Here is a 12,807-nt window from a genome sequence, read left to right as displayed (position 1 = left end):
GTTTTCCGTGGTTTACCATTTTCACACCAGGCAAATGCTGGGGCTGTACCTTACTTAAGGCCACGGCCGCTTCCTTCCCACTCCTAGCCCTTTCCTATTCAATCGTCATCATGAGACCTCTCTGTGTCGGTGTGACGCAAAGCAACTTGTAAAAAAAATTTAAAAATAAAAACAACGCTCTGTGCATTACGGAGAGACTAAACTGAAATTCATATTTTCTGTAATTTTAGTCCAGTTTACAACGAACCTTAGAAGTTCATTAATATAGACTTAGTTAAGAAAACATTTTGTCGAAATTGAGCAAATATTTCCGAATTTTTCAAAAAGTAATTTGGTCCATATTCTAAATGTTTCAGGTGCAACAATATTTGGTTCATGCTTTTGAAACTTAGTTACATAGGTTAAAGGAAAAGGAATAAATTGTAGCATTAATTCTAGTTTCAGTGCTAAATTCGTATTAATATGTGATATTCATAAAAATTCGACTACTTTCATACTATGACACAAGATATTTTTGAAAGTTATCCACTACTCCTCTTCACGGTCTAATCCCAATTTCTTCGATTCAGCACTTTATAAGGATTTAGCCCTGTTTTACGTCCGGATGTCCTTCCTGACGACCTTACATGGAGAAAGGTATTCACTATTGCTTTCTTCTGTGGTGGCAGTGTAATGAGTTCCCCGAGCTAGAACAATTAACCAAACGACGTTAACATCACCGGCGCGGCACGCAGTCAAACCCAGGTCCTCGGAACCAAAGGCCAGTTTGCTCACAATTCAGCCACGGAGCCAGATACGAAAATTATCAACTACTATATTATTAAAATGGATACAGCAAATTATGAATGCTGTTTGAATGGACATGTATGCAAAATTTGAAAGTAATCACTCAGTAAAACTGTCTCACGGGAGCATTTGAACTTGGGAGTGATTCGCACTGAAAGAAAGCACCGCATTAACATCATATAGAGTATGGTTTTCCTCTACAGGATCATATTCTCAGGAACAGCAGATCAAATAATTCACACATCGAGTGAGCTGACTGCATAGTTCGGGATGTGTGGCTGTTAGCTTGCATTCGAGAGATGGTGAGTTGGAACCACACTCTCAGCATTCCTGAAGATGGTTTTCCATTTTTACGGTAGGCAAACGCTGCTGTTGTGCCTTCATTAAGGCCATTGTCACTTTGAGTAATTTACATTGAAAGAAAGCCCCTCATTAACATTAATTTATGATTCAGACTTAAGGTTACTGAAGTTAGGCGTCTCATCTCATCGTTTCTGAATATCTAAACAAGTATGTTCACTCCCCTTGCTTTAGATTAAATGTTCCTACACGCGGCCCTCGTCAACTTTGTATGCAGTCCGGACCTGTATGAACTGAATGCCATTTTTAATAAAGAAAACCGTATTCTAATAGATCGTAAGGAGAACACTGATATTTTTGTGTGAATCCTAAATTCATTCCAATACATCTGTTTCCATCTTAGGAAAGACATCCAGACGTTTTGAGAGTTTATTTCATTACTTTATTCGTTTATTGTTACTTTCTGGTTTCCAACAAGATCCTTATTTACAATACCTAGTAATAAACCGCTTTGAAGTCTCTGCCCATAGTCAAATGGTGAAAGTGTGTGATTACTGTTATATATTTTAGAAAAACATAATAATATAGCTCCAAGCTCTTTCTCGATTTGTCAGAGTTTACATAAGTGTTGCAGAGAAGACTAGTTTACAGTGCTTTTTTCTTAGCTGTACAAATAGTGTCTATTCATTTCAATAAATTATTGTTAATAATAAGGGGTGATTATGGATTCTACATCTAGTAGCAAGAAAATACAAGTTTCAGACGAAAGCAGATCATTTTATGTTTCATATTAGTATTCTTTTACTGAAATAAAAACCAAACCGGAGTGTTTCATATGTAATGAAGCAATTCAGTTTTAAAAATTACAATGTTAGACATTATTGCTCCAAACAGGCTTCTTCGTATGCTAAATTTGAGGGCCAATTTAGTGTTTTTTAAAGAATATATTCACTCAGTCTGAATCGCAAGATGAGCTATGTAGTACTGGAAATTACTGAAAATAAATCAAAATCATATTCACACGGCGAGTTTGGTAAAGAATGTTGCTGAAATAATACACCCAGGACTGCCAGGTGTCTCGTGTTTTACTGGACGGTACCATTATTATCGGGTGAAGCACTACAAATAGCAGAAGAAAGAAGGAATGCAAAAATCAAAGGGGAAAGATCGAAAATGTCTAAATTAAATGCAGAGTTTCAGAAACTAGCTAGAAGAGATAAGAATGCCTTTTTGAATGAACAGTGCAAGGAAGTTGAGGAAAATAACAGACTGGGTAAGACAAGAGATCTTTACATAAGAATTGGAGACATCAGAGGGAAATTCCAGGCTAAGATTGGAATGATAAAAGATAAAAATGGAAAAGATCTTACTGAAGCAGAGGAGATTAAAGAAAGGTGGAGGGAATATGTAGGCAATTTGTATAGGAAAGATGGGAATACTCCTGATGATGAAGTTACTCTGTTGTCAGAGCCAGAACCAGATATCTTAGAAAGTGAAGTCAAGTGGGCCCTAGAGAGTATTGCAAACAATAAGGCAAGTGGTTATGATGGAATCCCTGCAGAACTGTTCAAAATCCTAGGAGAGGATGCTGTGAAAGTGCTACATTCAATATGTCAGCAAATATGGAAAACCCAGCAGTGGCCAAAAGATTGGAAAAACTCAGTGTTCATCCCAATTCCAAAGAAGGGCAGCGCTAAAGAATGTTCAAACTACCGAACAATCGCACTTATATCGCATGCTAGTAAGGTTATGCTCAAGATCCTGCAAAATAGGCTTCGGCAGTATGTAGATCGAGAACTACCTGAAGAACAAGCCGGTTTCCGCAAAGGCAGAGGAACCAGAGATCAAATTGCTAATATTCGCTGGATTATGGAGAAAGCAAGAGAATTCCAGAAAGACCTATACTTATGCTTTATTGACTATGCTCAAGCCTTTGACTGTGTCGACCACAATAAATTGTGGCAAGTACTCAAGACTATGGGAGTACCAGATCATCTTATTTGCCTTATGAGAAATCTCTACTCTGATCAGGAAGCTACGGTGAGAACCCTATATGGAACAACTGAATGGGTCAAGATTGAGAAAGGTGTACGTCAAGGCTGCATATTGTCACCTTACTTATTCAACTTATATGCAGAGTATGTGATGAGGAATGCCAAATTAGATGAAACAGAAACTGGAGCTAAAATTGGTGGGATACATATAAATAACCTTAGATATGCTGATGACACCACCCTGTTGGCAGAAAGTGAAGAACAACTTAAGTATCTACTAATGAAGGTGAAAGAAGAAAGTGCAAAAGCTGGACTAAGGTTGAATGTCAAGAAAACAAAGATCATGGCAACTAAACCTATCACCTCCTGGCATATAAATGGTGAAACAATGGAGGTTGTTCCTAGTTTCATCTACTTGGGCTCCAAAATAACTGCTGATGGCGATTGCAGCCATGAAATTAAGAGACGCTTGCTCCTTGGGAGGAAGGCAATGGCCAACCTTGATAACGTTTTCAAGAGTAGAGACGTAACTTTAAGAACGAAGATTCGTATAGTGAAGGCTATGGTCTTCCCAGTAGCAATGTACGGAAGCGAAACCTGGACAGTAAGAAAGGCTGAGCGCCGAAGAATAGATGCATTTGAACTATGGTGTTGGAGAAAACTCCTTAGAGTTCCGTGGACTGCGAAGAGATCTAATAAGTCCATATTACAGGAAATCAACCCAGGCTATTCACTGGAAGGTCAAATACTCAGGCAAAAACTAAAGTACTTCGGTCATATCATGAGAAAACATGATTCACTGGAAAAGACCTTAATGCTGGGGAAGACTGGTGGTAACAGGAGAAGAGGGCGACAACGGATGAGGTGGATTGATGACATCAAGGAAGCCACGGCTCTCAATTTAGAAAGACTTCGGAAAATTGTATACGACAGGAAGAAATGGCGCACTTTGGTCTATGGGGTCACGGAGAGTCGAAAGCGACTAAACGACTAATAACAACCATATTCATGCTAACTGCTCCTGTTAAGTTCACCTCCTACGGCACAGCAATTGTCCCATACTTGGCCGTATTTTTAACCTTGAAAGAAATACGCCAGTGTTTCCACGTCTGATGAATACCAACGACTTTATTTCCTTAAAGAGGATAGATTTCTTTCTTCTGTGTGAGTGTTCATGCCTAATATTTTTGGCGGTTTGGTCAGTCTGGCGGATATGTGTAGTAACAGTGGACAGCTACCAGAATTGGTCGGAGTCCGCCTTGTGCTCGTGTGAAACGGTCAGATGTGTTCTGTTGGGAATTAGATGCAGACTTATTGCAGTAAATGCCTACTCTAAGAATACAGGAATTATGGTCAGGTGCTAAATCAAAACAGGATTGTTAAGTTACAATGTGAATATGAATGTACACAATAGAAAATAGAACTTACTACCTTCCAATGCACAATTTTTTTAAGAGGTAAAAAGAACGTATTTTTAACAAAACCTTCTGTACAAAACATAATTTTATTATTTGTGTGAATGTTCATAATGCATGGAAGGATGGGTGAATTTTTATGTGATCCCAGGTGTGTGAGACTGTACATAGGTATGAATGAGTCAGCCTAGCTGGCATATATGTGGGGATTCACTTGTGTGTAAATAGAATTACTCAATAATGTACAACAAATCCTTAAATAACTTATTATGTAAATAGTACTTTTATATAAATACAGCATTTGGTATATAAGCACATTCTGTAGTCTATAATCGTAATTCATTCATACATAATTTCAAATGGGGACAGAAGCACCATTCCTGAATTGCATTAAAAAGTTATGGAAAACAAACAAACAAAAAGTCATAAGAACTGCTATAAAACCACATAGCTCTCTAGTTCTCAAAGAGAACTTTGCTCAGTTTCATCAAAACTGGCACCTACTATTATTAAACATGTCAAAGAATTCCTTCCATTCACTTTTGCATGACCTAAATTTTTCTGGAAGTAGAGGTACACAGTAAAGTACAGAGAAGAAAGGTAAAGAGATATCTCATTACCCCATTATCTCTAATAATAGATAGTCAAGTATCATGCAAAAATAGTCAGTATTTCTATTTACCTTTTCCTCTTGCCTTATGATCCTTTATTTTCTCACATGAAATAGAGCTGCTAAACAAGTATCCTTGAATACTGAAACATGGACTGATAAGTGGGCAATATCCTGTTATTCCAGATCTGTCTTCCTTTAATACATATCTTAATCCTAGTTCCAAACGACTTGTATGTCAAGCTAGCATCTGACTGTACATATACGGTAGACCATTTTCTATCCACTGGGGACTTTTTAATACTGGCAACCAACCTATAGACTTAAACACCAAAAAGACTAGTACCGGTATCAGTAAACTAAAACCGCAGACCCTATTAATTCTACAGACCACAACTGGAAGCAGAAGAACTAGTCAAATTCTGAGTCAAAAAATGCATAGCATTTGTATTAATAACAAGAGCTCATATATACAAGCTGGGTTACAACTTCAATTTTTTTTTTTTTTTTTTTAATGTAGAAATAAGGGTACCAATAGTTTCTTTCTAATGGGTTTCTAACAACAATAAATGAAGTCTTAGAAAAATCAATTTTCCCACAATTGAATGCATAGTACTTTTTTTGGCCACAACAATCCATAGGACATATGGTATTACTCTGAACAGAAGACGATTTTGAACTGAGGGGTTCATTTTTAAGGAAGGGGATAGGGAGAGATGTATGACACTTCTAAGTGTGCCTGATTCTTGTATATTTTATTAATGGATACATTGTATTGCAATTCATTTGTACTATTAATACTGATTGTGCCCATCTGTGGCAGGAAGTTTGTGAGCTTAGTTTGCATCTACATTATTATCAAAAAATCTTTAAAACCTTTGATACTTTGCTACAACACATTCACAATTACAAGCACAATATAATCCCTTTAAAATGGTCAAAACACACAGGTACAACAGAGACAAGAATAAACAACTGATATGAATAACATGCAAGAACAGACTTTGTCAGCTTTACTTTAAGAGATAAACACCATAAGAACATCATAATTATTATCAAATCGCAATAGTACCTTTTAAAAGCAGCACTACTCATGGAACATAGTTCCATAGGACAAATACTGTTCAGAAAAACGTAAATTAAATACTTGTAAAAGTAATTTAAAAATAATTATATGTTCTGATATCATAATACCATTGAAATAGCACAGGATAAATATCTGTCTTGTTTTCACCAGAACCCCTAAAATAGTCAAAGTTGGAAAGCAATTCTTCAGTCAAATAAATAAAAGCCATTGCATCACAACATTTAAAAATTTACTTTACGTCAGTACACAACAATTGGTAACGCTTTTGTAGGAATATGGGAATCAAAATAATTGACGAATTCAATTGTTTATCTTACATTTTTCCAACAACCAAATCGGTAGTCATTGTAGCAGACTAATATGATATCCCTGTATGTTGCAAAACTTGACTCAAGAATATGCAAAATGGCAGTTAAAAATCAACAGAGATAAAACATGTCATGGTAGAGAAAAAAATTTGGATCAGGGAAATATATCTGTTCAAATACCTTGGTGTTCTTATTAACAGCAACAGTACCAGCAAAGGTAAACAGGCAAACAGAATATCAAATTCCTTTGTGTGGAGTACTCAAATAAGGAGGGAAATCAAAATTAAAATACTGTATATAAGACCACAGCTCACAGTACTGCTACATAAGGAGCAGTGAAGTTTGATTGTGACTACGAAGCTTTCCTCGCATCATTTTCAATGAAAAGTTGATTGAAGGACAGTAATAAAAGTAAAAGACACTATAACTAGAAGAAAAACCTAGCTTATTTCAAATCTTTGTGTTTGATTTATACTGTGCTTGATATTAACAGACATGGTTTTTATTTTCTTACAGAATATTTAAACATTCAAAGAAAACTTGGCAAGTTATAATTTTCATGTTACAATGTACCTACACAAATATAGAGTTTAAGTGTGCAAGCTATGATGTACAATTTCTTGGATGCAAATGACAGAATTTTCACTAAGAAAAGTAAAATGTCTGTTATTCATTCAATAAAACGTTGTACATTTACATAATTCAACAAGCTGAATGCTTGATTTTGCACAGTGTTGTAGTGTTATATGGATTTCCCTTTCACTGAGTTTCTGAAAATAGTGATTACTTAAAACTTGTCATCGACATCCGATGATAACAGATAACCTCTAAATAGCAAGTGAGTTTCATCATGAGTGAAGACTGATATTTACTAATCCAAGATTAAAGAACATTACGTAAATGCGATACCAAGTAGATTCAGTATACAATATGTCTTCTTACAAATAAATGAACTAATGTTATTCTCAGTAAACATAATTAGACTATCAGTGAGTTCATCAGATCATTTAAACTCATGCAACCACAAGCCAAAACTTATCAAACTTAATTTTTTATTATTATGTTAAGAATTTTTCTAAAGCATAATCCTTTTCTTCCCAATTATCTAAGGTTGGCACTAATGTGGATCAATCCCATTTCTACAGTTGGATCCTCTTCCTAACACAAACCCTACATAGAGAGAGATATTCACTACTGTGACAATCATTACACACAGACCCCGAACCAGAGGAATTAACTGTATGCAGTTAAAATCCATAACCAGCCATGAACCAAAGACCAATATACTCACCATTCAGCCAAGGACACTGACTTTCTAAACAATACTCCTCTTAAATATAAAATGGTGAAAATAGTAATTCATTGCACACAGTAAAAAAATATTGAGACATTATAACTCCTCATTGTATCCAGTCTATATACATCAAATATATATAAATACAATTAACAGATATAACTCATTTCTTACATTTCTTACAAAGTACCGTAAGTTATATTGAGAATTACCGGATTTCTGTCCACTGGAAATAAAAAAATAACAATATACCTTAAATATACCTTAAACCCTTGAGCGTGCGAGCAGTCACAACACACATCACTTATCAGTGTGGGAAGACATTTTCCAGCATATAATGAAAGAAATCTATAAAAATGCCATTGGCAAATTTGACAAACTGGAAGCCAGGCAGTGAAAAGTGACTTCAATGTTGTGATTGAATCGCATATGAGGATGGTGACAGCTCAAACCATGGAGATGACCATTATTCGTATGTAAGAAATGCCAAATTAAAGAATTTGATCTGCATCCTTTATGCAAGAAACTAACTAAACTTTTCAATGTAACCTACTGATAATGATGATGATCGTATCCAAATATCCTCAAATGTTGACTGCACTCCAGTATGCACAATTTTAATGAAGTATTCAAGTTCATATGCATATGGTAAACGTGCAACTTCTCAACCAAGTATTGTAAAATGGTGTAAGCAATATGACACCGGACACATGGATCTCATGGACGAATATTGCAAAGGCAGGCCTGTAACGTCCAGTACCGTTGAAAATGTTCACCTATGGATGGGATCATCAGAATCATCACATAACACTGCAGTAAATTGCCAGCATGCTGAATGTTTCGTATGGGAGTGTGTTCTCCATTGTTCACCAGCACCTTGGATTTCGTAAAGTGTGTCAAAGATGGGTCCCACGTCTGCTCACCGATATTCACAAGGGAGAATGTTTCCAATCGTCACAGGCATTTTTGCAGGGTATTCTGAGGAGGGCAACGAGTTTCTGTGGCGAATCATCACAGGAGATGAAACATGGGTCCACCTCTTCACCCCCCCCGAAACAAAGAGAACATCGATAGAATGGGTGCACTATTATTATTTATAAGTCTATTACACAGAATGGGTGCACACCACATCACCACCATGAAAGAATGCCAAGGTCCAACCTTCAGCAGGAAAGGTAATGGCAACAATATTCTTTGACATGGAGGGTGTGGTGCACGTGAAATTTATGCCGAAAGGCACAACAATCAATTCGGCTTCGTATTGTCAAACGGTGAACTGGTTGCATAAGGCAACTAAAGAAAAGCGACGGGGAAAATTGAGCGCCAGCGTGATTTTGTTGCATGATATGCAACACCTCACACGGCTCGCCAAACGTCTGAACTGCTGCAGCGATTCAAGTGGAAGGTATGGCAACACCCTCCATTATAGTCTACACTTAGCGCCCTGCGATTATCATGTGTTCGGTAAGCTGAAAGAGGATCTCGCTGGACAACGATTACGAAAGGATGAGGAGGTGAAAGCAGTTGTCTCCAGATGGTTGCATCGCCCTGGAGGTGATTTCTACGCATCCAGAATCGAAAAGTTGGTTGACCGTTCCAAGTAATGTTTACAGTCCCTTGCGGACTATGTGGAAAAGTTAACTTACATTGTATGTTGTCAATGCCGTGTTGCCTATATGTAGGTGGTTTCATAAATGGCCATAACTTGGCAGCCAATATTACCTGTGTCTCGGCCTCCTCCTGATTGACTTACACTGTCTTTTTATGCGACAAAAACTTGAGACGTAACACTATTGTCATGAATGCTAGAAATTGACTCAACCATATCCCAACAGATATCACCAAACTTAAACTACCAGCATATTACTGCTTTTATTCCATGTTTACTCATGGTTGTAGTCATGAACACCAGCTGGAGTCAAGTAGACATTTACCCTGAAACCACCTGTACATGAGCTGGTTCTCTGGAAGATAGCCTTCTAATATCAATGTTCTATTGGCAGTAACTGGATCCTAGAAGAAAAACAAACAGAAAAATATTTGTTATTATATTTATACAAGTTGCTTTACATCGCACCAACACAGATAGGTCTTATGGTGACAATGCGATAGGAAAGGGCTAGGAGAAGGAGGAAGCAGCTGTGGCCTTAATTAAGGTACAGCCCCAGCAGAAAAATATCTGATGAATGAAAGAAGGAACATGCAAAACATGAATAAAGGTGACTGATAGTATCAAATCTGATCCCATAATCAATTTGAAGTACAGTGAAACCACAATAATTATTAAACTCAGGGCTTTTTTTTTTTTTTTTTTCTGGGAAAAGAGGTGCCAGAACTCACAGGAGGGAAATTAAGAAAGAAGACATGGGATTTACTGAACATTTAAGAAAGCATATAATTTTCATTGAAACCTACTTACACTGAATTCAAAACAATTTCCAAATTTTTGACATGTCATCATCCTCCTCAGTTCATTTTCTGGTCTTGCTTTTTGTATCCATGGCTGAATGACGACCTTGTAACAACCAAGTTTTGACATACTTCGTTGGATCAAATACTGTCAAAGGAGAGCCAACAATTCTTAAAAATAGTAATGAGGTAATGGTTTTCACTGACAAAGATGATCTTTCTGGAGTCACTATCAAGTCCATCTGAGAAAATCCCCTTTCACACTCACTTGAAGATATAGCTATTGTGTTGAGAGTCCTCCAAACCCAAGAAAGTTCCCTGGGCATTTCTTCTCTGAATTTCAGATGATCTCCGAAGGCTCGAATAGCTTCTCTTTCATTCAGTTGGAATCTCCTTGCGAGTGTGCCATTTCTGCTTCTCCGTACAGAATATTTTCTCTTGAGTTTGCTGGCCAATTCGTAGAATCCAGAACTCTCGCACATCTTGACAGTTCAGTGTCTTCTTCGGAAAGTAATCTTTTCTGTAGAGAAGTTTTAAGTTGTTCATAGAAAGCATTCGGGGAGATTAGTGGATCATAAATTCTGTTTTTCTTATGCAGTGGAACACCCTTAAACTGTAGATTTGCAGCTGCCTCAAGAGCTTTCTGATAGTAAGACCCTGGGACAGCCTCCTCTTCTCACAAATATCAACAAGACACTCAATCTTGCTGTGGGCTTTGTAAAGATCAGCATTTCTCTCCTGCAGATCTAAGCTTAGTTCAGACAGTTCTTGCAAAGCATAGCAAATTAATCCCAGATCCAAAATAATTCCAGAGATGTTATTTTCCTGTGAAGACCCTCATAAGTGCATTTTTTCTTTCTGTCACAACCATCTTCTGATTTACCTCTTTCAAAATGAAGTACCAGTGCTTCAAAATCCTGCCAAACAGCTAAAACAGTTCTATAGCTGGATTCAACCCACCTTGTGGACAGGTTCTTCCAATTTTTAAAATCTACATCTCCAGTGTAGCTGCACATGACTGGAGTTGCCTTGCATTCTTTGGAAAGGCATGATACTCAACCCACCTTGTGGACAGGATTCTTCCAATTTTTAAAATCTACATCTCCAGTGTAGCTGCACATGACTGGAGCTGCCTTGCATTCTTTGGAAAGGATGATACATAACATATAATTTGTCCATAAAACTCTTAAATCTATTGATGCCAGAAACCTCTTTCACAACATCGTGTACTGATAATTCCAGTCTATGGCTAGCACAATGTCACAAAACAATGGCAGGAAATCTGTCTTTGAAAAGTTTTGAAACTCCTCCACGTATTCCGAACATTACTGTGGCTCCATCACATGTCAGTGAAACTAAATTTTCCTTTAGAAAATCTTCTGTGAACCCTAGTGCTCCTATAGAAGACCTCAAGCTTTTGTAAATTCCATTTGCTGTTACGTCATCTAACTCAATTAAATCAATGAAAAGGTTGACCGGTTCTGCCATTTTTATTTCTTCATTGTAGGTGCGAACATATACTATCAGAACAGACTTTTGACTTAAAGCAGTTGATTCATCAAGAATAAGAGAGAACTTGCTCTTTGAATCAAGTACATTTTTATCAATCATGTTCTCATTTCACTGCCTATGTGATTTACTATATTTATACAGGCATTACTTGAATGTAAAATTCTCCCCATATCAATCCTGTTCAATTCTTGTAAATCAATTTCAGTTTCAAAATTGTAGAAAGACTGGTTCTTTTTTGCCACCTTATAAGCAGTACGAAATACTTTACAAGTAATTTCCTTTTCTCTCTCTAATGACTTTAGATATACTGTCCCAAGTTTTTCTTTTTTCCCTTCTTCAGTTATTTTATTAGCACTTTTATGTCCAGCACTTTCTTTGTGGTCAAAAATCTTTTTCCTAAGAGATGTTAACTTCTGTTTACGATTTTCTCCATAAGACACAATTTCACAGTTGATCCACTCTTTTGATAGTTGCATACCCTCATTCTTCTGTACAGCTAAACTTCCAACATTTTTGCACACTGAGCAATTTAACTTGCCATCATGTAAATACATACAACCAAACATTTTTCTTTACAAAATTGTTCTTTTGTTCTACAGTCCAACAACTAGGCCACAGACTTTGAAATTCACTTTGAACTTTACAGACCGTTATGGAACTCGTTGACACATCTGTTGCTTTAAGATCTACACTTGAGTTTGATGATACTCCAGCTTAATGGACTGACGAACTGCTTGGGGAATTTTTGCGTTCAGTGGTAGGCACATAAAAATTAGGGAGCGGATTTTTATGTAAATACATTTTTCTTTTTTGTGTAAGTTTTAATGCAAGTTACGAAGTTCATTATTCCTATTGTGCATCCCCATGTGTAAAAACTGAATCTTATTTCACATAAAAACACATATTTTCACATTTTTTAAATGTAAATACATATTTTAAGAAAATCTATAAGCACATAAATCGGCAATATTTGTTGATCAATAAAAATTAAAATGCTTCTGTGTTATAAAACAATGCTCATATTTTCATTTTACGATTATGGTATTGTTTCTAACAGTGTATTTAACATAATGTATCTGAATGTTTTGGCTA

General features: G+C 36.5%; 1 protein-coding gene across 3 annotated transcripts in view; it reads right to left on the bottom strand.

Moving 5' to 3' along the window:
- Positions 1-4,804: 4,804 nt before the first annotated feature.
- Positions 4,805-12,807, bottom strand: part of LOC136870347 (probable tubulin polyglutamylase ttll-15) — a 105,831-nt gene continuing 97,828 nt past the window's right edge. For all 3 annotated transcript variants that reach the window (XM_067144912.2, XM_068225081.1, XM_068225080.1), the window contains one exon: positions 4,805-9,807. In XM_067144912.2, coding sequence (XP_067001013.2) covers positions 9,694-9,807 — 114 coding nt within the window. In that variant the 3' untranslated portion in view covers positions 4,805-9,693. The remainder of the gene's footprint in view (positions 9,808-12,807) is intronic.

Source organism: Anabrus simplex, chromosome 1, assembly GCF_040414725.1.
Source record: "Anabrus simplex isolate iqAnaSimp1 chromosome 1, ASM4041472v1, whole genome shotgun sequence".
Lineage (NCBI taxonomy): Eukaryota > Metazoa > Arthropoda > Insecta > Orthoptera > Tettigoniidae > Anabrus > Anabrus simplex.
The sequence above is the reverse complement of the archived record's forward strand: the minus strand, read 5'-3'. Positions and strand labels throughout refer to the sequence as shown.